A 25441-nucleotide genomic window follows, 5' to 3' on the forward strand; every position below is an offset into this window, starting at 1 on the left:
CATTGTAGTTGGAAATGTTCAAAGTGATTCACAGCTTAAGTTTACGCTGCTCTTGAAAACTATAAAATAATTTTTTGTTCGTAATTTATTCAAATTACACTGATGGAATAGGACAAACATTTCGATTAAACGTTAAAGTGAATGATGCCTATTTCGGCCTGATGGTTGGAAAAAAAGGAATTGAAAAAGTCATAAAAAGTTATTGACCCCGTCGCATCTCTTCCCCCTATCATAATTAATGCGATTCGCCGTCATCGTTGTAATATATAACATTAAAAATACATTTCTCTTCATTTCTTTGTGCATCCTTGTGGAGGCTAAACCGAATAGATATATCGCATACCAACACACACACAATTGCATTACCTTATGAAAATACCATCGTTGTTGGATCGTTTTATACCCCGCGAAATAACCTGTTAAGGCATCATCGTCATCATGAATAAAAATAGGGTAGAAAAGACCGAATATAACACATGGCTTAACAGCAGATCCTACTGACTTTACACAATACAAGTTCATCATATCAATTAATGGTTATTAAAATGACGATAACACGTGTACAATTCAACCGATGAGAGACGGTTATCGTACAATCGCCATACACCTGTTTTCATGCATACATGACATTATGTGACCGTTTCTCGGGATATCCTGACTGCAGGAATTGAACGATTTTATCGCATTACAGACGTGGAATTAGGAGGTTGAGATGTTGGTTTTATTTATTTTATTTATTAATTTGGAGGATCAAATTAAGTTCGATTGTCTGTCTCATTGCGGTTTAGCTTTAACTGTTCGCATGCCTGTTCAAAGTCAAAAGAATCTTTTTGTAAGGACTAGCATTGTGAGTCGCTTCCGATCAATACTACATAGACTGTCGAATGTACTAGGTACATCATTTGTCCTGTTTCGAATTCAGAAAACCAAGTACGATCTCGGTGAATAGATAGTTTGATAATTCTAAATCAAATTCAAAATTGTGACCAACAAAAATTGTTTGAGTCCAACCCTGTTTTTATGAGCGAGTATATGTTCACTGCTGCAAGAACATATTAAACTGAACAGTGATGGTATATAATATATACCATACTATATATACAAAAACACTGTAACGTCATTGAGAAAATAAAAATAAATTTTAAAGAAAAGGCACGAGCGGAGGACACCATATGGATTAACCGGTAAATATTTAACGGCTCAGAATAAATAACATTTGAAACAAGTTGAAATTTCTCCAAAAAGGAAGAAAAAAAAAGATAACGGAGCTTTGATAGGTGGGTAATTAACCTCAAGTGGTTTTATTTATGTGAATGAAGAAAATTGCGCGGAAATGTTTGCAGCAAAAACTTAATTTAATTTTCTGAAGATGGAAATGTTGAAACCTTATTGAACAATGAAATAGTCCTACAAGTAGAGGTGAGTGGGCATACCTAATTTTTATGCCCGCCCTGCCCAAAGCCCAATAATTTAAAAAAAAGCATGCCCACGGCGCAGCCCATGCCCAAGAATCTTTAAAAGCATGCCCACTGCCCAGCCCATGCCCAAGGCCCACATAGGAAATTTTCGCTAAAAATGTGAAAATTGTCAATCTGAGGCGAAACCGATGTTGACAGCACAGTTGGAAACACGATTTTATGTGCGATAGCCGTTTTAAAATTCCTTGAATGAATATTACATCGTACGGAAAGTCTAGACTGCACTTAAGACTTAAGTTTGTGGGATCACACATTTTTGAAAAGTGCCCATGCTGCGCCCTATGCCCACGAAATTGTAAAGTGCCCATGCCCATGTCCCGTGGGCATGCCCATGGGCGTGGGCAGCCCACTTTCATGGGCAGCCCACTCACCTCTACCTACAAGCTATTTTGCCAATCAATACAGTTCCGCATCCAGTTTTTTTTGTCGTTAATCGTTGGTTTAATAAATAAATACTATGTACCTGATGCCGGAACATGAGCCGATTTATATGTCCCAATTCGCTTACTTTAGTGTTACATGCATGAATCTCCAATCTCCAATGAATGCAATTTATCAATGTCCCGTGCGAAAATCATAGTTTTCCTTATAGAGCCAGACCCAAACTTAAGGGTTTCTATTACGATCTGTGGTGCTTAAGAACCTTTCTCACAGATATAATTATCGAGTCTTTTACTTCCGTCGATCAAAAGTTTTTTAATAGATTGACGAAAAATCTATTACTTCATTTGTTAGTAACATGCATTTTGATTTATAACAACACTTTGGTCTGACTTCATCGCTTATTTTGATCTTTCTTGTCGATAACAGATGATAAGGTATTTTTAAGCTTGTTTGCGCTTCAAATACACATTTAAAGAAAAAACATGACGAAAGTATCTACTCGGCTCGCCATAACATAAATGTTACCAATTTCGTTGTATGTGTTATCATGTTTTCGGGGTGGTCTTTGTATGTGAATCGCCTATAGACTACACTAGAAACGAGACCATCTCTCCATTAGATAATATTGTTAAAGGAATTTGACTGAATAGAATTCTTTTTTCCACCTGCCCAAATAATCAATTATGATCCTATGAATGTGGTCACACTTTTCACAGTACAGAAAAAAAAATGATCGGTTCAATGATGCATGCTAGTAAACGTGTAATTTGTTCAAATTTAACGATCTCAGGTCAATTGAAGTGAAAAATGCATATTTACAAACACGTTCAGCAAATGTTTAAGCGAGCGTTCTACTCATTCACACTACTGATCACTCTCATGAATCATTGATCCCCATTCACCATGTATATATACGCGGCACACGTTCATTGTATCTCACATACGATAAGTTGAGATGTTAAATCCGATGTTATATACCAACAACAACAATACAAAAAATCATTCACTCACACACAGTATGAGATCGATGTATGCTGCGTTGATTATGCTGTTTTTATGACGATATTTAGCTTCCACATAACCATAATGCTCTCGCTACTACACACGACGTGTATGCATTTAAAAAAAAACTTTGTTCAATTTCAATTTCATTTTTCAACAGGTGTGCTACGATCAGGCGGATCTAAGTATATTTCAGTATATATATGTTATCCAATCGAAGTGTGGTTAAATTGTTAGAGGGGCGGAGCTTAAGTTTTTAAACAAACAAGATATCATTTGCTGGGTCTTTGGTTTGTTTTTTTCCCATTCATTCTTTAATTGAATATTTAAATTAAAATAAATTTTGTGACAATAAGAGTTGTTGAATGCTCTGACACTGTTGTGGCTATATTTAGACAAGAGTATTTTGGGCCTGTATGTGTGGATGTGGATAGTATTGAGAAAATTTCAATTGAAATCTAAATTATTATTTGGCGCCTTTTCTATCTTCCTGTTGCATCAGTTAGCTTGTTTCGATTGCTCAAATTCTTAATAAGCTTTTCTCATCAAAGAAATTTCTTTTGTCAGAATTGACGGATGGATTCGGTTTCGTGTTTTTGACTTAAAGTCCCAAAGTTCTGAAAGAACAGGTTAATGCTGAAAACAAACGAGACATTGAAAACGTGTTTTGGTCCTAATTTTCATTGACAGATGCAGCAATCGCAATTTTCGATAGAGAAATTTCTAACTTTATTTGACAGTTGCGACAATTTCGTCATGAAAACAAGGACCAAAACACGTTTTGAATGCCTCGTTTGTTTTCAGCATAAAACAGCCACCAAGGTGGGTGACACCGAAATTGATAAACGCACTCAGTAAAGATTGTGTGCAAAATCAACTTGAAGATTAGTGTACATTACTGTCTTGCTGCGACATTTTTTGTTGAGGGATGTGGAGAGGTTGTATTTCGAGCCGAAGTCGAGTACGGTATTTTGTTGTCTTGTGATCAGAAAATGCGAAAAACCAGTTTTAAGCAGGACGGTAATGACGCATTTTCTGGCCGCAAGAGGACAAAATGTTTTTTTAGGAAAATCCGGAATTTTGTCTTTGTTAAGTTGCCTTTTTCTTATAAAATTCGTAGCCGTTGACGCAATTTGCGTGTCACCACCTTCGTGATCAACTCAGAGTTGTCTTAACCTGTTCTTTCAGAACCTTACTTTAATGGCCTCTCTCATAATATGGGAGTTTTGAGAGAGGCCATTAAAGTAAGGTTTAAACAAATTACTAACTTCACTTGTAAAATGGCAATTAAAAATTGAAATAGCTAAAGGACTAGCATGTCTAGCTGAATAGTTTGAAATTTAAAACTGCGTTCCGTCAGTTATTCGTTGGATTCTAATTCTTAGGTTCTAATCGACTGTCGGAAGAAATTTCGCATTTTTTTATGAATGATGGAAACTGTTGACCATCATGTACAATCGTACTTCTAACACGACTAAACGCTCTAAGATGATGTTATCAAGATAAGATCCAATTCACGCGCGCTTGTAGATCGTGGAACATATTACATTCGTTGTGTATTGTTGTTTGGAAGCTTTTTGACACTAGCATTGTTGTACGAAACAACATTCCTTTACATAAAATAATTTTGTATTATGAACACTTAATCACCCCACTCTATAGACAAATACATTTCCTCTACCGCGTATATACCTCTCCAAGAGCCATCAACATCGTGAAAAAAAAAGACTCCGCTTCGCGATCGGTGGTTTCTGTTTGTATGGGTTCGGATCTATCAAATATACACAAAAAAATTGTCTGCATATATAGTTGTAGTAGAGCTCTATTGTCGTTGTTATTATTGTTGTTATTTTCTTTATTCCTTCGCTTTTTAATAATAAAATGTTTTTCCGTATTATACACCGCGTTTATATGTATCGTTCGTTCGTTCGTTGTTCTGTTTAGCTATATACACCTCTAGTTTTTTGTTGTAAATGAAAATATTCTTTTCATGAATAAAAAAAAAATTGACTTGGGCCGTCCGACCGTATCACCGTGTTCGACGGTACCTTTAACTCAGATTCATGTAGTTTTGCTCGAGATCTCACCGTCTCCGGACCGTGATCGTGGATTCGAAACAATTGTTGCGTTACCTTCTACATAATATTTATTGTTCGTTCGTAGTGTGTTTTTCGGTTTTTTGTTTTTTTATTGTTACACGTACGTTTCGGGGGGTATTGATTTGAATCGATTTGAAAGATCGGATGAACAAATGATGTGGAAACATTTTTATTTATTTATTGTTTATGTTTGACATAATAATTTGCAATTAGAATTGATAAGAGAATTTTATTACCGAAAAAGAAAAAAAAAAGGAATATTCGTTGAACAACAAGTGTTTGAGTTTGCAAGAGGAAAATGATCTCGACGATAACTATTTATAGAATGATTCTGCAATTGGCCTATTTGCTGGAAATAGAGTGGAAAATATGATATGTGTTTTGTTGTGAAAAGCTGCACAAAATGATATTTTGCTAATGCAGAAAATGTGAATTTTTGATTGAAAAGATTTAAACGTACACCGATATCATACTCGACATCAAAGTGAAATAAGTTCAACTCTTACCTGTTGTATTTGGCAGAGTATTTTTGTGTTAAATTTTAAGACATTTTTTACCATTTGGATTATCTTTTTCTTACTTTTTTAAAACATTAATTGAGGTAAGTGAATTTTAATTTTAAATTATTTTTTTCCTCTCAATATACCGTCAACCTGTTGCGTTATAATACACAGTAATGACTTCATCAGATCAATTACCAATTCGGTCGAATTTGTAATTTGATTCCCTTTACGTATATTAATACACTTCCGACAAATAAAGTGTTTGCAATCAAAATATTTGAGTAAAATTTTTCCGGGTTGCGTGCATTATACGTTTACATTGTCTGAATGCTTCCAACTCAAATCAGAAAGGGGTGAATTTTGTTTTTTGTTCAATTAATTTCCGAATATTATTTAAGCAGTCGCCAGTGAGTATTTAAGTATCGAGTCAAATAATCTTGTTCTGAGTCAGAACTGCTGACCTCGTCATTTTTAAAATCTATTACTTCATCAGTTGTAGCATTTGTTTTGCTGGAAGACTTCTTTTATGCATGACTCAGAGAAGGCTTTCTTATTTTTGATTTTGTTTCTTAACGTTTCGTTGATCTGCACTTTTTTATATAAAAATTTTTGACGAAGTTTTTTCTAGCCCATATTGCCTCTAATTTCTATTATATGTTTCATGATGTTTGTTTGACCAAAATATCGAACTGTTTTTCTTTCATTTTGCTTCTTTGCAGAAATTATTCGATTCATCAAGTTGTTGTAAAGTCATAAGGACTAATTTCGACGAGTTTTGTTCTTGAATTTCATGAACGCAATGCAAAAGAAAATATTGAATAAAGGCTATTAAGGTTATTAAGTCACTAGGATGAAATAGAGCACTCCGCGGAACTGTAAACTTTACGAAAAAAATATTTTTTGTCAATATAGATTGTTCTTGTAAAAGTAACAGAAGTTGAATGTGCCTTAAGTGCCCTAAGTTAAAGGTTGTCGTCTCTAGATTTTTGTAAGAAATCTACTTTCTCTTCACACATTCGAATGTATCCTGGGAATGTTTCACCAACGTGGTTGCCTTTTTTCAGCGCATATTACTCTTAGCTGATCAAATAGTAAAGTGGCACTAAATAAATTTCTAAAAATCTAGAATTCAGTTTTGGATTTTTAGAAAATTATTTGGAGGAATTCCTCGACTATTTAAGTAAAGTCCAGGGTGCCGAAAGTTGGCAAACCGCAATTAATTTCAATGTGTTAAAGACAATCTCCAAGAAGGCTAAATTAACTCAAAATTCTTCATTAAGACTTCAGGTATATCGATATAATGAAGACTTTAACTTAACGAGATAAAATATGCTGCGGTAGCTCGTAAATGCCTTATTCTCTTAATATATTTTTCAGTAAATGACAAATAACATTTATATCTTAATTTGTCTTCGGCATATCGTTGATCAATCGATTCTCTTTGCGATGAAAAGTATCAGGAACGGACATGGTTCGTTGACTTTTTGTGGATGATTTTACAGTTTGATTATTTCGAGATTTTGTTCACATAATTTGACATAAAATTTGAAATTATTTTTTCTATTAAACTGTGGGGGGCCATTACATACAGTTAAGACTTAAAGTCGACGGAAAAACATTTGTGCATCAGTTTCAGTATTACGGGAGAATGACGTATCCAAAGTAGCCCTACTCACGTTAAAAAAATTTGGTTCAGATCTCTCGGAGCAATGTCGATTTCGTTTCATTATCGGACACTAAACAATTCTCTAGAACATCATAATTGACAAAAAAATGTTTCTGAGTCGCGCAACGCATTTAAAGTTTACATGAAAACGCATAGAAACGCATGGTAACGCATAGAAACGCATGCATTTTCGATTGCGTTGCGCGACTCAGAAACAATTCTTTGTCAATTATGATGTTCTAGAGAATTGTTTAGTGGCCAATAATGAAACGAAATCGACATTCTTCCGAAGGATCTGAACAAATTTTTTTTAACGTGAGTAGGGCTAATCCAAAGTTTTCTTCGGATATTACCATTGACAAAAAGCCAGTCATTTCATCATCTGTTATTGACAACGACGTCGGCGATGACCTGTAGTGTCCTCTTATATCAAATGTTAAAATTAGTGAAGTAAAAGATTTTGCGTCAAAGTATGAAAAATGAGCTTAAACAACAGAAGTAATAGATTAAATGATTATATCTACAGTGACGCGATGCAGTTTCTGAAAGACTACCGATCAAGTTCGCCCCTGGAATTTATCCAGTTCTTCTGTCGTAAATTCTTAATTGAAACATTTTGGTAAGATGCTTCTCGGATCTCAAATGAAATTACCTTCGTTTACAGATTGTAAAATAATGTGATTACATCTCGACCGTTTCATTTATTTATTTTTTAATCTTAGAGAATCAAGTTAAGAATTAAAATAAATTTCGATCTCCCAGATTTTTATTGTTGTAATTAAAATTAATTAGCAAAATGATTTTAATCGACCAGTATGATACCCGGCAAAAAAAAACTGTGATTTTCGTTATAATAATGCAATTTTGTTATTGTGTGAACAGAGTGTATAATATTGGTTTGTTGTGCAGTTAATTAACCCAAAAGGTGAATAAACACGTAACATGAATCCGGAGATGGCTATGTTCGATTAATAAAACGCTGCATCACTTTGTGATCAAATAAAAATTTTCATTTCATCAATGGGTATGCACTATCAATTATCTCAGCTGCAGACACCTTATGTGAGACGAACTTGACTTCTATAAATATCGATAGAGAAAAAAAATTGTCCTGCCCCAGATAACATCATCAGCAAGAATTTTTAAATTTGAAATCCGAAATCGGAACATAAAAACAGAACGTCATATGGTAAATTCGTTACAAAAATGTTTCTTATTTCATTCCTACAACAGTCGTCTATCAAACAACAACATTACCATTACACAAGGTTCAAGCAACCTTTTGCGCGCATTTTACTTCTACATTTCATTCTACATTTGAGCATCGAAATAATCTATTTTTCAACCGTCGTCGTCGTGTCTTTTAATTTAAAATTATTTTTTTTATAAAAATGAATACGGCAATCACCTCATTTTTCATTCTTGTAAGGAGAAGGTTTTTTTTTATTACGAAATTGAGGGTGAATTCGTTCAGCACGTACCCGTATGCCATCGGCTGACTCAAAGTTATTTTTTTAAGGTAGCAAATACATTGGTAGCACATACGGTATGCAGTTGTGTAATGTCTGTTTTGAAAAGTCAATTTAGCTTCTTTGATCGGTGATTAAGCAATCGGAGGACATTCGGTAATTAGTTCTCTTTGTGATTTTTCTCTTCATCAATCAGAACGTTCTAAAAATAAATAAATCTGAGACTGATGTTCCATCAGAAAGATTACAAAATATAGTACAATCAGAGACAGTGAAATTCCGGCATGAATTTGCTTCAGCTGTTTTTCAGCTGATCCACACATACAATCAAAACTGTTTAAACGGTTGAAGTGCTAAAGGCACGCGCGTGGTAGTGGTAAAACCGTGTAAGGAAGTATATTTTGACCACACAAAGAGGATCGGCTGAAAGACAGGTGAAGCAAACTAATGCCGAAATTTCAGAGCCTCTAACTGTAATTGAAGAAAATTGTTGCACGTCTGTGAGCTACATGCATTTATAGTTCTCTTGAGTCCGAGGACCACCTAAATTACATATTACTAATTCCGTGATCGAATGCTACCACATCCAACGATATGCGTCTGAACGATTCAACGTCTCAAATAAAATGCTCGAAATGCATTTTAATCAATCTTGTTAAATTCTGTTATGGAAATCATCGAACATCAAGCCGTAAAATCTGTTCGATATATTTCACAATGTGTATTCTACATCCGTTGTTCGCATTTACATCGTTTTTATCATGAGGGACAGTTAACGTTTGATTTTATTTCGAATATCCTCAATTTATAGAGAAAACGATGCAAAATACGTGAATAAAATCAGTTTTGATTGCAGAATATACGTTTGCTATAAAGGCGTTTAAATTGTCAGCTTAGGTCATCCATCACACGGACTGGTGTGTCTGTAAGAATTTTTTTTTCTTTTCTTTCTTGCTTCTTCTGCTTCGAGATTCGTGTTTACACTCGATGTAGTATTTAAATAGCATAAGGTTAAGTTCAGATGAATGGGATGTGAAGTCTTCTTTTTTCTGCCTTCAGAAAATCTTCTTATCTATGTGTCTCTAGTCTCAATACATTTTTGAATAAAATTTCAATCTAACTAGTCGAGAGTGAAGATGAAGACCGATATTTGATGGGACTGATTGCATAGGAAGTTTATTGGAAATGGTTGACATTCATTTTTCAATTTTTGTGTAAATGTGCTTCGACATCAGTGCTGATTTTTAAACAATTTTCTGAGTTTACCCGACAATTGCAGATAATCATAGACGATAATAACGATAACTATACGTCACCTGAAGAGTATCCAAGCTAAATTATCGCTGCGTAAAGAAATGCAATGCAAATCATAAGCATTATCTCAACTGTTAAGCACAGCACACTGTTCATTCATAAAATAACACAAACCTTTAAGACCAACAAACAATCAACAAAACGACCAACAACAAACAACAACTCCAGTCAAAGGCAATCTTTCGCTTTTGCATGATGCAACGTATTTTTCTGTTCTTGCACGCCTTAAGTGCATAATATCGTCGGAATACCAGATCAGTTATTTTATCAGTGTTGCGCAGATTGAGGTTTTTTCTCAATCGTAAAGAAGAAAAAAACTCAAATTGTTTTAACAATGCGGAACGTATTGAACAGTTCATATAACGTAGAGATATGAACAAATTGCTGTGATTATTGCGTGCGTTTCTGATCCGTTCTGTACTCAACGAAATTTTTCAGTTGAGCGCAATGAAAAAATTGATTATTTGGTTTAGGCAAAGGATTTTTTTTGTTTATCATTTTTCGTACGTAATGTGCAGACTTCCTGTGCTACTGTTTAAGGACACATTAAAGGTGCACGGGTTGAACGATGTGTCATTTGAATTGATTTTTGTTAAATTAAAGTGTGAGCTTTCTCATCTTTTTCCGTCCATGCATCAGTTACTGGATCAGGTTTATCGTCCTTAATGACCTTCCAGTATTCATTTCCAATGAGCAACATTTCCATCTTATAGCGCCAATTCAAATAGTTATTTCCGTTCAATTTCGTCAAAGTTACTTTATCATTCAAATCCATTTTTACTTTAAGATTATTCTTTTCTGGGCCCATAACCTGTTAGAACTACCAGAGTGTATGAATAAAATAAGCACGTAAAAATGACTTCTTTATTTGTCCTAATCCTCAGAACGAATGAAACAAAAAAAAACAATTTGTTATTACATGGCCTAATATGATTACTTTGAATTTATGTAAATGCCTCCTTCAACACATTTAATGTTGTCGTAGTTGTGGATAACAAATTTCGAGGAGCACGTAAATGGTCTTGATTATGCTTTTCGTTTCACAATAAAATTCAAAATTTTTATCTAACTTCCATGATGGTGACACCATTAAAAAACGCTCTCATGGGAAACGAGGATAAGTTTGTTTTTTCAAGAGATTGCAGAAGTCTCATCTCTGAAAATATTAGGAAACATACGCTACGTGGTACGTTGCCTCAGTCGAAGCAAAACCAAATACGGGACGGGATGGTTCGATTCCTGTGTCTGATTATTACACATGTAATTTTTCGAGCAATTATATCTCATTAGTTACGTCCAAAAGATTACTTCATAATTTGGGTAGTTGCAGTGTGCTTGGTGGCTGCAACGATGTACACACTGAATGATTTGCATGACGTAACCCAAATATGATTAATTTGTGTGCATATTTCTGCCCAAAATTTAGGCTAGACATACGGTATGTGCATACTTCAAGGCGTGGAGAAGTCACGTTAAGCCGGTGGACCTGACTGCACTTGTAATTGGCCGTCAAGGACTGTTAGTGAGGAATGAAATAATTTTCGAAGTGGTTGTTCTACAGGTTCCCCGAAGCATTCAAGAAGAGTAGAGTGAGTTGAAGTTTAGGCAAGAAGTATCCTCGTCAGTGGTTGTGTGTTCTTTGATAGTATTAAGGTTATTTGAAGAATGAGTACTGAAAGTATGAGTCGATCAGTTTTGCCGAACAGTTTGCACTATAATGGAAAGGCTGGTGACGTCATCATAATAATCCATTTCATTTTCATTTAGAACATTTCCATACTATTGCAACTCTGTAACAAATCTGGATACGTTCCAAACTTTAATTCAATTAGACAAACAACAAAAAATATTTTCATTTATTCGATGTAGTATAGATACACCGAACGACGTAATTATTCTCGACATTATTCAAGTAAAATATTGGCTCGACCCTGAAAACGAATAAATCCAAAACCGAAAAAAAACCAAATGGAAAATTATTCAAAACTGAAAACGAAAACGAGACATCATCAACCAAAATAACGACTTTATCTACAAGTCAACAACGTAATTATGTTGTGGGGCAACGTTAATCGCACTAGCATTATTTAGTCATAAACTATTTTATGAACAATTGTATTCATTTCGTTGGTTGGTTGTTGTTTTTGATTTTTGATTTTTTTTATTTTTCGTATTTAATGTTGTGTTTTTTCAGCATTTACAATGTAACAACAAAAGAAGAATATAATAGGGAAGTTCACACAGAAGACCTTCCGACGATTTTTATTTTTGTTATGTTTCAGAGAACTTTTTTTTATCAATGTTTTCGAGGCCATGAGGGAACTAGGTAGATTGTATATTAAGTGTATACGTATGATAGACGGAAACTTCTAGACAATTGAAAAGTGCTCACACACATAACGTCAGAATGTTTCGTTTTCATTACCAACGATATTTTTTATCGTAATATTACGTTCGTGGAATTTAATTAATTATTTTTTTACTTTTCATTTCACTCATCATTTTGCCTTACACTAATACAATTGATGAGAATGTAGTTCTGTGTGCTACCATTGTCAGAGGCATAATATGGTGTGCTCACGGCAGAGTAAAATAACTTTACTCTGTCGTGGGTGTGCTGTAAAGTGTCGGAATTTTGTTGAATTGCAAAGGATAATTAGGACACACCATGAAATAACTTCTGAAGAATATCAATGGTTCAATTGAAGGTCCTGGCGTTCGAGGAGGAGGATGATCGATCAGCCAATGCTTCATATTTTCCATTTCATTCTGAGGATATAATATCGGTCTTTTACAGTGCTGGATGTAAGAATCACAGTTGGAAAATACTATTAAATACACGTATCGCACATGACTTATGTGCTTTGATGTCGAACAACAAATTACTATTTTTAACAAAATAAAGCTCCGGAACAGATTAGATCAACCTGAAACCTGATCTGAAATACCTGTCAACCTGATTTGAACTAAAATAGAATTACTTGACCTGAGTTTCCGTAAAATATGATTCGGTCTGAGCATAGCTTAACCTGACCAGACAGATTGACATGTTATCTGACTTTTAGAGGGAAAATATTTTCATTTTACACTAAGAAAAATTCAAGTTGAACTCAGGTCATGTCAGGCCTAGAAATAATCTGAGCCTGACGTGAATCCCGCAAGTTGTCTGCGTCATGCTCAGGCCTGGGAGAAAAAATCTTTGATATTCAGTTGTACCGAAAAACGTCACATTCTCCCACCAGATAGAGAATAAGCCAATAGCCAATGAGAAATCAGATCTTCCCACTTTTTCTTTCCAACTTTTTCTTTCCAGTCATGCTTGACATGTCAACTATTGATCCCAATGCGACTTACTTAATACTCGGACCAAAAAGGTGTAATTTTTGACCAAGGTGGTGAAAACTCGGGTCGGAAATACATCTTTTTGGTCCTAGTGCTATAATATACCATTTCTCAACTCAGTGACTAACAGTATAACTGTCTTTATTGAGAAAAACGTTGCATGGAACTCGTTGATAAGTGATTTTTAGGAACTAGATTTGTACACACAAATCATATGTGTTTATCACTCGGTGGCTAGTATAACTAGTATAACATTCATAAATCTCTTTTTTTTTTAAATAAATTCTCCAATCCATTTTCTAGATCTCGTGCTATGATCAGCATGGAGCTTCCACCAGCCGTGCATCTACAGCACTTAAACCATGGTCACGGATTAACATCATCTCAACATCATCACAGTGGATTAATGCAGCACCAGCATCAGACTTGTCTATCCAGCATACAGGATGATAAACAAAAAAGTAAGTTCAGTTTTGTTGATGAATCTGAGCCACGACGTAATGAATTCGATGTCCTGATCACTGCGAGAATGGAGACGCATTGCTTTTGATTCAGAATTATTTGGGGTTGAATCGTTCGATTAAAATTTTCTGGAAATTATTTTGCCAGGGAAATTTCATTGAAAACAGGAAACAAGTTCGTCAAATTGAAATTAATACCAATTTTAACAGAAAAATATTTTTGTTTATTTAGATGACGGTTCGCAAGGCAGTATGAACGGTGATGGTATGTACATTTGTCACCTTTTATTTGTAATTTATTGAGATCGAAAAAGAGGAGCAAAGAATTAGCCACCTATTGACTGCATGGTCATTAGTATTATATCTTACGTAAAAAGTTATCTCAGTTTTTTCGTTGTTGATGTCGGTTTCGTGAAATACGCAACACAAAATGGAATTTTCTCCAACCAATGAAACCTTAGAATTTGTGATTTCTCTTATTAAATTTAATCATTTTTTACCATTAATTACCTCCTTCTGCAAAAGTTAACTGAATTTCAATATAAAACATACAAAGTAGATTTACAATGACTATGTGTAGCTGTACAATACGTAATAGGCTGGTCTATCGTTGGCTGTGGTACGATACACTTCTTTCTGTGTCATTTTTTTATTTTTAGTTTTTCTTGTGGGTTAATAAGACTTCAGATTTATGACCACACAAACCAATAATAATTTTATTAACCATTTTACTCTTTACGTTATTTATTGATTCTGATCTACAGTATCGGACTTGGTATAATAAAATTCTCATAACAATTTATCAACCTGTACCCGCACAGTGTAGTCAGTAGTCGGTGTATCTGGTCTCGCATCACATTATTTACTGAACGATACGAGTGGAAAATGTGTTGATGATACAGCTGAATTTTTTATGGTGACCGTTGCGGTCCTGGAGTTCATATAAAAATTACTATGTTCCAATGCATGTTATACCGCTCTGTACATATATATAGATAGATAGATAGATATATACTTGTAACATTATAATGTCGATGTTGTATATGGTTAACAATAACAATTATTAGCTTTGCAAAACGATTAAAAATGTAATTAGTTTTTGCTTTGCTATTACAGAACAAATTTGTTGTTCAGCAATTATCTTGGCAAATATTGGTTATTGTGATTAGAGACCATTGGAATTTTATCTATTTGATGATGTTCAATGGGATATCCATTTTTGCTATTAATTGATGTATGCTCTGAGCATCCATATCACAAATCGGCTCATTATTCCATCTAGACGATTCATCTGTTATCGATACAGCGCCAACAAAAATAAGCGGTGGAGTCTTTGACCGTTTAAAGTCAATAAATTATCAATCTATTGTATTCCCTTCAATCGAATGAAGTACTAGATTCGATAATACAACTATTGCTAGTAGTTAGAACAACAGCGACACTTTATTTTGGCAGACGGCAAGAATATCAGCCGTTTTACTATCAGATCTATTACTTCATTTTCAAGAAATTGATTTCAAATCTTTTACTTCATTTTTTGAACATCGATTTGGATGCATAATACCACATTAGTCAGAGCGTGTCGTTTATTCTTGCAGTCGTTATCGATAACAGCCGTCAACATCTTGTGACGAACATTCGCTTTTACATAGATACATTTTCGATGCCAGGGTGGTTTATGACTTCTAGTGAGCTTATAATGAGCGGGAACATCCTATGATCGATATGGGATTTCAAATTTGATTCGTTTGACTTTTTTAGGCTTTGAGCTTCTTTTGCGCTTAACAATCGTTAGACAAGAGTCTGTTTCGTCTTTTGATCTATAACTAATTTTTGACAAATTCACGCAAAATCTTTTACTTCATTTAATTTACCATTTTGCTTTATAAGACTGAGTTCGCTAGAGTTTATCGTTTATTGTCGTTGAGATGATGACTGGTAATCGTCTATCAATTTTTCGTATTCAAATTCGAGAACAAAAACCGTTTTTTCTAGCAAAATTCTTTATGAATATTTCCACTCATAAAAATAATTACAAAAACTTTTATTATCGCCCATAACAATCATAATGAAAAATCAAACATTTTCCATATTTACTTTGGCTGTAATTTATCTATGCTCGTACAAAACAATGCCCATGGCCTCCTAACACAATCGGACAACAAATTTCCCAAGCACTTATTAATCATTTCATGTAAGTGCATAACAAGTACAAGCACACAGCAAACGTACACACATCCACAACAAATTCATCTAAAAACTTAAATATTTGCAATGAAACATCGGCTCGAAGAAGCAATGTTTTATTGTTAGAGTCAACAAGACGAGTCAGCAAAGATGATAATGAAAACTGATTTACGATGAAAACGTCGGTTAAAAAGAACCAATTTTACGTTACACAGAGAAGGAAAAAGAGAGGCTGATGCCACCAACACATAACTTTTATAAAGTTTGCTGAATGTGAATAAATTGTTCCGACCCGGCATTTATGTTAGTTTTCAGTTGAGTAACACGACTCGATGGAAGAAGATTCTTCAGTTGGCTCTTTGTCTACTTTGTCAAATTTTTCTCACGGTTCAAGGTCGTTCTCACGCATAGATTTTATGTGGACTTTGTGTGGAATAAAATCAAAAAGAAAGAAACGTTTGCCCACCGAAACTGTCTGCGCACTTGCAATTACTGTAATGTATGCTAAACTTATGTAATTAGATTCCACCTGATGAAGAGTGATACACGCAAAAGATAGACGGGAAGATGTTTCTGCACAAACAGACTTTGCAAATTGTTCAAATTTAGTTTTATGTGTAGAAGCGGGAAAGGAACATTAGACTTGAAACTGTTGGTTTTAGTATGTATAAGATATGCTGTGAAGAGTCATAATACATGCATGACACTTACGATTTTCGGTCCGCAAGCATGTACACTAGTTTAAATGCTCATACCGAATTCGATCCCATCGAGCATCCGATTCTCGTTTCTCAAAGCCTAAGGAAAACTTTTCAAATTGACTCTATCAAAAGCAATCTCAAACGAAAGAATAAAAAATTAGTGGAACACAGACCGGTATAATTGTAATTACTTAACTACCTGCCTGCCTACCTCTGTGTCCAACAATTGAAAACGGAAAACAAATTAGACTCCTTTGCATACAACTTTAGAGTTACTCGTACAACATTGTGAAATCTCTCTGTACAACCGAAAAGTGTATTGCGGACTTTTATTCCAGTTTTGCAGATACAAATCCGTTTCTTTTTAAAATCGAGAAGAAAAAAAAAATTATCAGCAAATGTAACACACATTTTATTTGCAGAATAAAACTTTGAAATGTGTAAATATGTGCCTGTTGTTTTCAATATTATACACCAACCATTATATCCACAGAAAATGTAATATAAGATATTCCGTCTAGGCGATTTATTAGACATTAAATTCAAATGAGTGCAACACCATATATGCACTTTATAAAGTTTTATCTAATTAATTAAATTAATGTTTTACATATTTTTGCTGATATTATCTCTTGTGGCTATCACGCTTTCATAATTTATTAAAAATTTATTTACAAAGTAAAATCAAACGGAAAAAACGACAAAAAAAACCCGAAGAAGTAAATTGGTTTGAGTTGATTTCACCATTCCTGAAAAAAAAAACAACATTGCGAGTGGTCACTAGACCCCTTAGTCTTCTTACAGAATATATTTCGAACACAGAATTCCACGTTTGAAAATCAGAGAGATGATAATTTGGTGACTGGTCGCCCAATTATCATCTCTCTGTTGAAAATGCGGACCCATCAGATTTGCTAATCATCAAAGAGACCAACTGAAATAGTTATTTTCCTAACGCATACTGAAAGGTTTTCGAATTCGCTAAACGATGTTAGAAATAAGCGAGACGAAGTCGCGGTAATTTAACACTATTTAGGCGAATAAACCTTTCAGCATGCGGTAGCAAAATAACTATTTGTAACTATTGATAATAATTAAACCTATCCCACACGGCAAGCATATCAGTCGAGTATTGATACTGTTTTCTTTTTAGTTAGCCTTTTTAGTGACGCAAAATCTTTTACTTCTATTGTTTTAAAATAAGTTTTCTTATATAATCTCGCTTGGACCAGAGGTTATTGCGTGTTTTTGTTGGTAACCTTTTATTAGTGAGATTAATGAAATTTCGCGAAATTTCGTCAAATTTCGTTAAATTTCACAAATGTCAACCCTGCATCTGTTATCAACAATAATACCCGATAAACTCTGGCCTAAGCTAAGCGATATGAAATTTGTGTTTCAACAATTGAAGTAAAAGATTTTGCATCACTCTCCCCAAAAGGTTTACTGCAAAGAAGACCGTAATATATAATCGGGTGCATCGTGATTCTAGTTATCGCTATGATACAGTATCAGTATCATCGTTTTTTACTTCTTCATCGTCGTCACTGGTTATGTCTATTTTATTATTATATAAAATTTCCTTTCCCGGTCGTAACGGTATACAATCAAAATCTGTTGTCAATAATTGAAACTCGAATAGATCAAAATCATCCTGCACAAACCGTTACCAAACCACTAAATTACTTCGATCTAAAAATGAACACATGACCTCATAGAACAACATCCAACTGCCATAAAAACAATTTTCAATTTTTTGTTGTTGCCACCGCTGGCAGTTAAATTACACTTACTGATGATCCATCATAATATCTGCACTGAACTCGTCACAAAACAAACATTAATTTTTCCGTCAACAAAATGATTTGTTTATCAATTTGTGTGTTATGCCTACTTCCGAATCGTAAAAAAGAACGTGCACTGCGTTTTTAAAGCCTCCAATTCACACATATCGTTAGCATTAAAACCATTTCAGTTACAGTAATGCGTGTGGTCCACAAGAGAGATAAATAATGGCGGTGAACGGATCGTTAAGATTCTGTGTAAAGGGCGGCATTTATTTGTCACACAGATGAAAATTCGGATACTTTGTACAGTTTTGCATGTAGAGAAAAAGTCATTTTCTAACGAAAATAGAATTTGGAATGTTTAATGCGTATCCGTTGGACCAATCAATCGGAAAGATACAAATAAAATTTTATTCCACCGAGGTTGATTGAGCGAATCGTTACATTTTTGCGTATTTTTTTTTAACTAATTGCATTGCTGCATTCGACGCATCATAGTTTGCTGTAACTTCTTGCATTACTTCGAGACATTCATTCGAGACGACTAACATAAGTGATAAGCTCAGGGTAATTATGAGAAGGGTCCAACATACCCGCAATAAACCTCTTTCACAATGTCGTTTGAGGTTTGCTAACGCAGAATTTTTATTATTTTAAACGTTAAAATTTGACACAAACGTTTCGACCTCTCTAATTTCTTTCAACTTTCAAAACCACGAAAATCCTCACCGTCATCATCATCTTCATACATTCTTTTCTTTTTGGTGGAACGTACTGAGCATGTAGATGAACACGTCTCAGCCTCATCATCAGCCTTTCTTTTACCCTTGGTAGTGCTGAAAATTGTGATCATTCGCTTAAGAAATCCACGATTCCCAAACTGTCAAAAGATTGTACCCGATCGAAATCTTTATCTCGACGCCACTTCCTGCTTCCACACTGAACGCTACGGTTTTCGGTGCAGCCGATTCACATCCTTTGTCTGCATCAGTTTCATATAGCGAATCATATCCCGGTATCTCATACTTATTGCCCTTTTTGACTATGAATCCACCGGCTACGCCGTTGCTTAGGACATGCTTCAATTCATGTTTGATCTGATCAATTGGCTCTTCAGTACACTGCGCAAAACTTGCGAGCAAATCGTTGTGTGTAATTGATCCATTTTGCGCGATAGCACTCATCACACACCGTGCATTATTCATTGCAATTTGTTCAGTAGAGTTTCTTTCCATTTTTTAAGTTATTGAAATGAACACACGTCTAATAATATATTAATCGACAGTTTCCTTGTTGTAAATTGCTTTCTGTGATGTGAGGATCGAATTTTTAGATGAGGCAACTCCGATCATTTTTGTGATCAAATCAAATCAGTGCCGCCTTTTCCATATGGGCAAAATGGGCAAATGCCAGTGGCGCCCGAAGTAGAACAGAAGAAAATGGCGCCCAAAATCCTTTACAAAAATTTAACTTCAACAAATTGGCGCCAATTTTTCGAATTTCCCGATGGCGCCCAAAAGCTAAAGGCGGCACTGAATCAAATGACCAAAGGAAGCCCTATCCTCATCTAAGTACGATTTATGCCACCTACCTACATCAGGTGTTATTAACACATGGAAGGTGTATTTTCCATGGCCTTCGGGTCAACCCTCACACGTTTCAATAACTGTTTGTTTAGCATATCCAAGTGCTCTTTAATTATCGGTCTGAAAACGGGCACCTACGTCAATACCAACATCTACGAAGGAAGTCAATATAATTGACAAATCAATTTAATTTTGATCGACCAATCCATTAAGTCTGAGAAGCATAAGCGACCAGACGACTAAAGTAATGTCTTCGCATCGAAATTATACCAATCATAGGATTATGTCCCAGTTCCTTCGGTTTTAATACAGAAAATTTCCCCAGAGGCAAAACCCACAACGCATTTTGCAAACGAACCTGAAACTATTTAGATGTTAAATTGACTATGGAGGCTAAAATATGAGAGTCTCCCATTCAGCTCTTAATTATAATTGTGCACCAAATCGAATAATAAATAAATTTCCAAACAAAACCGATGGATTCAAATGGAAAACTCAGCCGCATTGCATATTTCGAACAGATATAACAGCAGATTCAATTTATCATTACTTTTTGTTTGTAAATTAATGGATATAATAACCTGGTGTGGATATGTAGATTTTCCATGCACATTCTAATGTCAGAGACTCTTCTGTATGTTCTTTGGTTTTTATTATAAAGAAGAATTGCAATACAAAATGCATTGTACATTAGTTCGATATATATATATTGGCCACTGTGTGCTGTATATATATATATGATGCTCTCTGTTGGCAAGTTAAGTTATATTTTATGATACATGTACGGGAGAAAATCAGTTACATGTTTAGTGTGCAACAGTTCTTTTTTTTCTCCATTTGGTTGTTGTGTTCACTTTTTTTGCTTCAATTTTATTTTGCGACGTGTGTCGTGGTCTTCGGCACAAGCCACTTTGCATTTATTATTGACGTCTTTATAAAATATAAAATAAATGCACAAAGAATGTCTTTTTTTGTCTCTCTCTCAACAGTAGTTGCTTATGAGGATAGTTCATTTATTATTTATGACTTTATTGAAATGTTGCACAATGCAACATAACATCTAATAGGAGCACTTTATTGTTCAACTATATGTTGCAGTTCAATTTAGCATTCCAGTTCCCAGCACCACGTTTTTATGAACGCTGACGTTCATTCATTTTGTTAGTCTTCAATTTACCGAAACCGTTTTTCGAAAATGTAATTTACAATATTGTTCGCCATTCTGATTTTTCCAATTTTATATTGAAAACTGTCCCATCTGTGTGTGTTGTACACGAGATTATTTATTTATCTAATCTAAAATGTGGGTGGGTCTTTGAACATTTTATAAATTATGATGTACACATTGCGATTAAATTGTTTCTGCAAAAAAATGTTTTGTATCCATTTCGAAATCATAAATACATGTGTGCTGCTGTTAACTCTGCGACTGTGTAACATATTAACCGATCAAGAGTTTTGTTTCTTTCTGTTTTTTTTTTATATTGTAAAAAATATTGAAATATATTTATACTACCAGTTCACATACACGAGGTCATGCCGAACTAAATGTATAGGGAATATTAGCGTTGCTGCTATTGGATTTTTTTATGGTAGACCGCAAGGAAATGTTTTGTAATTTAAAATAAAGAGAGACTCAACGTCCCGAATTGTGGTAAATTATGTCTTCAACAGTCTTGATCTCTTGATTTTCTAGCGGATTGTACGGCTGAACATACTTATTGGAGATGAGGTAGCATTAGGGGCGTTGATAGTTCTATAAATAATTTATCAGACTTTTTTTGTGAATAAATATATGATAAATGAAGAGATGTCTACAATTAGCGAATTATAAGAAAAATGAAATTTAATTGATTTACATGTAGAGAGACGTGAAAATCAACATGATTTCTATGTTGGAAGTTGTTGAGACTTGTAAATGATGATGAGGCGACATAACTACACGGTCAATATCGTCAGGAACGATATTATCGTTTTTTAGACGATAGTATCGTCTAAAAAACGATAGTATCGTTTTTTGGACGATAGTATCTTTTTTTTAGACGATAGTATCGTCCAAAAAACGATAGTATCGTCCAAAAAACGATAGTATCGTTTTTTAGCCGATACTATCGTCTAAAAAACGATATTATCGTCCAAACAAATTTCGTCCAGGACGATAATATCGTCTAAAATTATAAATTTTAAAATATTTTCAGGACGATATTATCGTTTTCTTGACGATATTATCGTTTAAAAAAACGATAATATCGTTTTTTTTGGACGATACTATCGTTTTTTTGATGATACTATCGTCTAAAAAACGATATTATAGTTCAAAAAACGATAATATCGTTTTTTTGACGATAATATCGTACTGGCTGAAAATATCCGCTGGACGATATTATCGTTATTTTCTTTTTCTGAACAAATTTATCGTTATTTTGGACGATATTATCGTACTGGGCGATAATTTTTGGGACGATAATATCGTTTTTAATTAATTTATTTTTTTAAATTTGAGACGATAATATCGTCCAGGACAATAATATCGTTTTTAATTTATTTAAAATAAAAATTCTAGACGATAATATCGTCCTGGGCGATATTATCGTTCTGGATGGTTGTTGAAGGCGAAACAAAAAATCTTGTAGATAAACACCTTTTTATAGACGGCAAATATATATTAAAAATTGGTTCATTTGGTTCCGTAAATTTAAATTTTATATAGAAAAATTACACAGACTAATTATGAGACGATGCGAGAAAAAAAAATTAACTCCTAAGTTCCGACACCGTTCCGGCGCCCGGCTCGCATTGCGGCCCTCCGCTTCGCTCCGGGGCAATGGGCCGGATCGCTCGGCGTGTTAAAACGCTTTTCATGTACAATCAAAGTTGGTATTCATTTCGTAAAAAGATGAATTATTTAGGGACGAACTAAACGCCTTTTTTAAACACTGATGTGTAGGTGATTTCCTCTGACAATTGTTTTTCGATATTTTGGAAGAGAATTCGGTTCTTGCTGCACCTCTGAGTAAAATTGAGTCCTGGACAATATTACCACCCAAAACTAAACGTTTTTAGACGATAGTATCGTTTTTTAGACGATAGTATCGTCCAAAAAAACGATAATATCGTTCCTGACGATATTGACGGTGTGGAAATGTCCCGCCACCGTAAATGATTCCACACAAAATTTGTTTAACAAATGAAAATCTAGATTTTCTATTTAAGTATTTCATACCTGTTGCGACTGCTTACCTGACAAAAGTTCAGATAATACAAATCTAGATTCTTATTTGTTCAACGAAATTACAATTTAGACATTTACAACATGTCTGTACTATCAAAAAACGTCTATTGACATCGTCAGACTATTCGAAACGAAGTTGAATGTAGTTTCATTTTTCTTATAATTCACTAATTGAACACGCCCCCATTCTGTATTTATTCATGCTCAAACCTTCTTAGAGTCCTATAGTTCTCATTTCAGACCTCGTGTTATTAGTTATCTAATAATGTACGAATAGAATTCATAGCTTCAATTTAAAGTTAAAAGACCTTTACCTTTACCGTAAAGGAAAGACATCCGCATCAGATATTTAACGCAGCACACAATTCCATTTAAAGGGGAGTCATATTTCACGGACTGTGACTTCAAAGCTAATCTTGGGGTTTCATTTTTTGCCGAACACACACCATCTTATTGTATAAAGGACCGAATCTATTCGAAAATGTATTGTATTATGTGCTGTCGTATGATATCATGAGTATCTAATACTTACTGTAGTGCTATGCATCATTGTCATACTAAAATGAAATGATATAGCACACACGGGATTTGTGATTGTGTAAAACATGATCTCATGTATATTATAACGTATTGTCTATCTCGATGAAGAAGAATATATGAACTTCGGTGCGATGTTTATGGAAGGGGATCTTATTGTATACGGGAACATCGGTGGCCCATGGGAAGCATCACCAGTGTAATTTGTTAGAGATTTTGACAAATCAATTTAAATGGATATTTTGAGTATAACATTCGAAATTAGTCAAAGTAATAAGTTGAATTTGAATAAATTTAAAGAAAAAAAAAACTTTTTTCCCCTGGTCTCATCTTTTTCCATCGAATACCAGCGCATTCCAGTTTTCATGTGAATTTAAATTTCATTAAAAGATATTACTCGCACCAAATAGCCCGACAATGAGAGAATTTTTTAACCAAGAACAGTATTCCGAATCAAATTTGATTTTAAACTGAGACTTTGTATTCTTCATTGAATAAAAATATCAAAAAAAAAGAACGAAACGAAAAAAAATCACCGAGACTACAATTGTCCAGAGATTATATACGTGAGAAAATCGTAACTTCCGTTCGGTGAAAAAATGTTTTTTTTTTATTATTTTGTCTCGCATTAATTTTAAATGTACACAGGCACTACATGTCAGATATAGATAGTTAGTGTATATATAGGTGTGCATTTACAGGTAAAATAAATTAAAAATCAGACAATTCCATTGTAATCGATGTTATAGGTTGGCTGTTTTCTTTTATGAAAAAGGTTCACTTTAACGAAAGTACTTGCTGCAATTTAATGGGAATCACAATTATTTATGTAAAAGTCGAATGATGTACGACGACAATTATTGCTGCAGGTTTTCAGAAACTACCGATATTGAGCTGGGAGTTCATGGCAGAGCGCGGAATGACACCACTTGAATCAAATTCACAAGAGAGATTCTATGCAAAAACAGTACATTTTCCAGTGGTCTATTTTATGTGTGACTGGAAAGGACGTAGAAGCCAAAACCAGTTTCAAAGAAATTCCTCGACGATGGTGTGGCTTGTGGGAGATGATCCACAACCAAAAATATGAAATTTTTGTTACAGAAATTTCTCGAGGTATAAAACAGCTTAATGGTCGTGTGGGGTGTCATTAGAAAGGTAATTTCATGTTCTTTCAGGAGAAGTAGAGTCCTTTGGGGTTTGGAAGAATCTGCGATGAACTATAAGAAGTTGAAGTGTTTAAACAGTCATATTTCATTGTAGATTCGTTCCAACCCCCACAAGACACTATTTGCCCTGAAAGAACATGAATTACCTCGAGAAATATCTGTAAGAAAAGTGCATGTTTTTTTGGTTTTTGATCATCTCGCACTAGTCACACAAGCGTCGAGGATTTTTTTGAAAGTGGTTTGGCTTCTAGGGTCGAATACCTCTTATTCGTTTGGATTAACCTGTCCAGCCTGTCTAACCTGTCTGAGTAATATGGTCCTTTATCTAGTAAAATGCATGCTAAAAAAAATTGAAGTACAAGATTTGAAATCAACAGATGATCGATGGAAGTAATAGACCACATGCTTGCCGTCTGTAACACGTTAAAATAAGATAGTATAACCTCAAAAAGGATGGCTAGTCTTGGCAAATTGTTTTTAGCAAATTGCTTAACACGATCCTAAATCATCATTATTGGATGTTC

At 34.4% G+C, this 25441-nt stretch overlaps 2 protein-coding genes across 10 annotated transcripts in view; one reads left to right on the forward strand and one right to left on the reverse strand.

Annotated features, from left to right (window-relative positions):
- The first annotated feature begins 4927 nt into the window (after positions 1-4927).
- Positions 4928-25441, forward strand: part of LOC119085060 (paired box protein Pax-5) — a 77660-nt gene continuing 57146 nt past the window's right edge. For 8 of the 9 annotated variants that reach the window (XM_037195291.1, XM_037195294.1, XM_037195299.1 and 5 more), the window contains exons 1-3: positions 4928-5564; positions 13561-13718; positions 13942-13983. In XM_037195291.1, coding sequence (XP_037051186.1) covers positions 13571-13718; positions 13942-13983 — 190 coding nt within the window. In that variant the 5' untranslated portion in view covers positions 4928-5564; positions 13561-13570. The remainder of the gene's footprint in view (positions 5565-13560; positions 13719-13941; positions 13984-25441) is intronic. The other variant, XM_037195295.1, reaches the window with a different exon arrangement.
- On the reverse strand, positions 18999-19750 carry LOC119085063. Its single transcript, XM_037195304.1, has 2 exons — positions 19291-19750; positions 18999-19229 (listed from the first exon to the last, which is right to left on the reverse strand). Exons 1-2 carry the CDS (start codon positions 19626-19628, stop codon positions 19094-19096), a joined length of 474 nt encoding a protein of 157 aa, XP_037051199.1. The 5' UTR covers positions 19629-19750; the 3' UTR covers positions 18999-19093.

This window comes from Bradysia coprophila, unplaced genomic scaffold (assembly GCF_014529535.1).
Source record: "Bradysia coprophila strain Holo2 unplaced genomic scaffold, BU_Bcop_v1 contig_94, whole genome shotgun sequence".
Classification (NCBI taxonomy): Eukaryota; Metazoa; Arthropoda; class Insecta; order Diptera; family Sciaridae; genus Bradysia; species Bradysia coprophila.

Bases quoted from the DNA above. Each gene is read 5' to 3' on its own strand.
- LOC119085063 (XM_037195304.1), bottom strand. From the start codon at position 19,628: ATGGAAAGAAACTCTACTGAACAAATTGCAATGAATAATGCACGGTGT. The intron at 19,230-19,290 runs GTACAATCTTTT...CACAATTTTCAG, and splicing joins GAGATAAAGATTTCGATCGG to CACTACCAAGGGTAAAAGAA.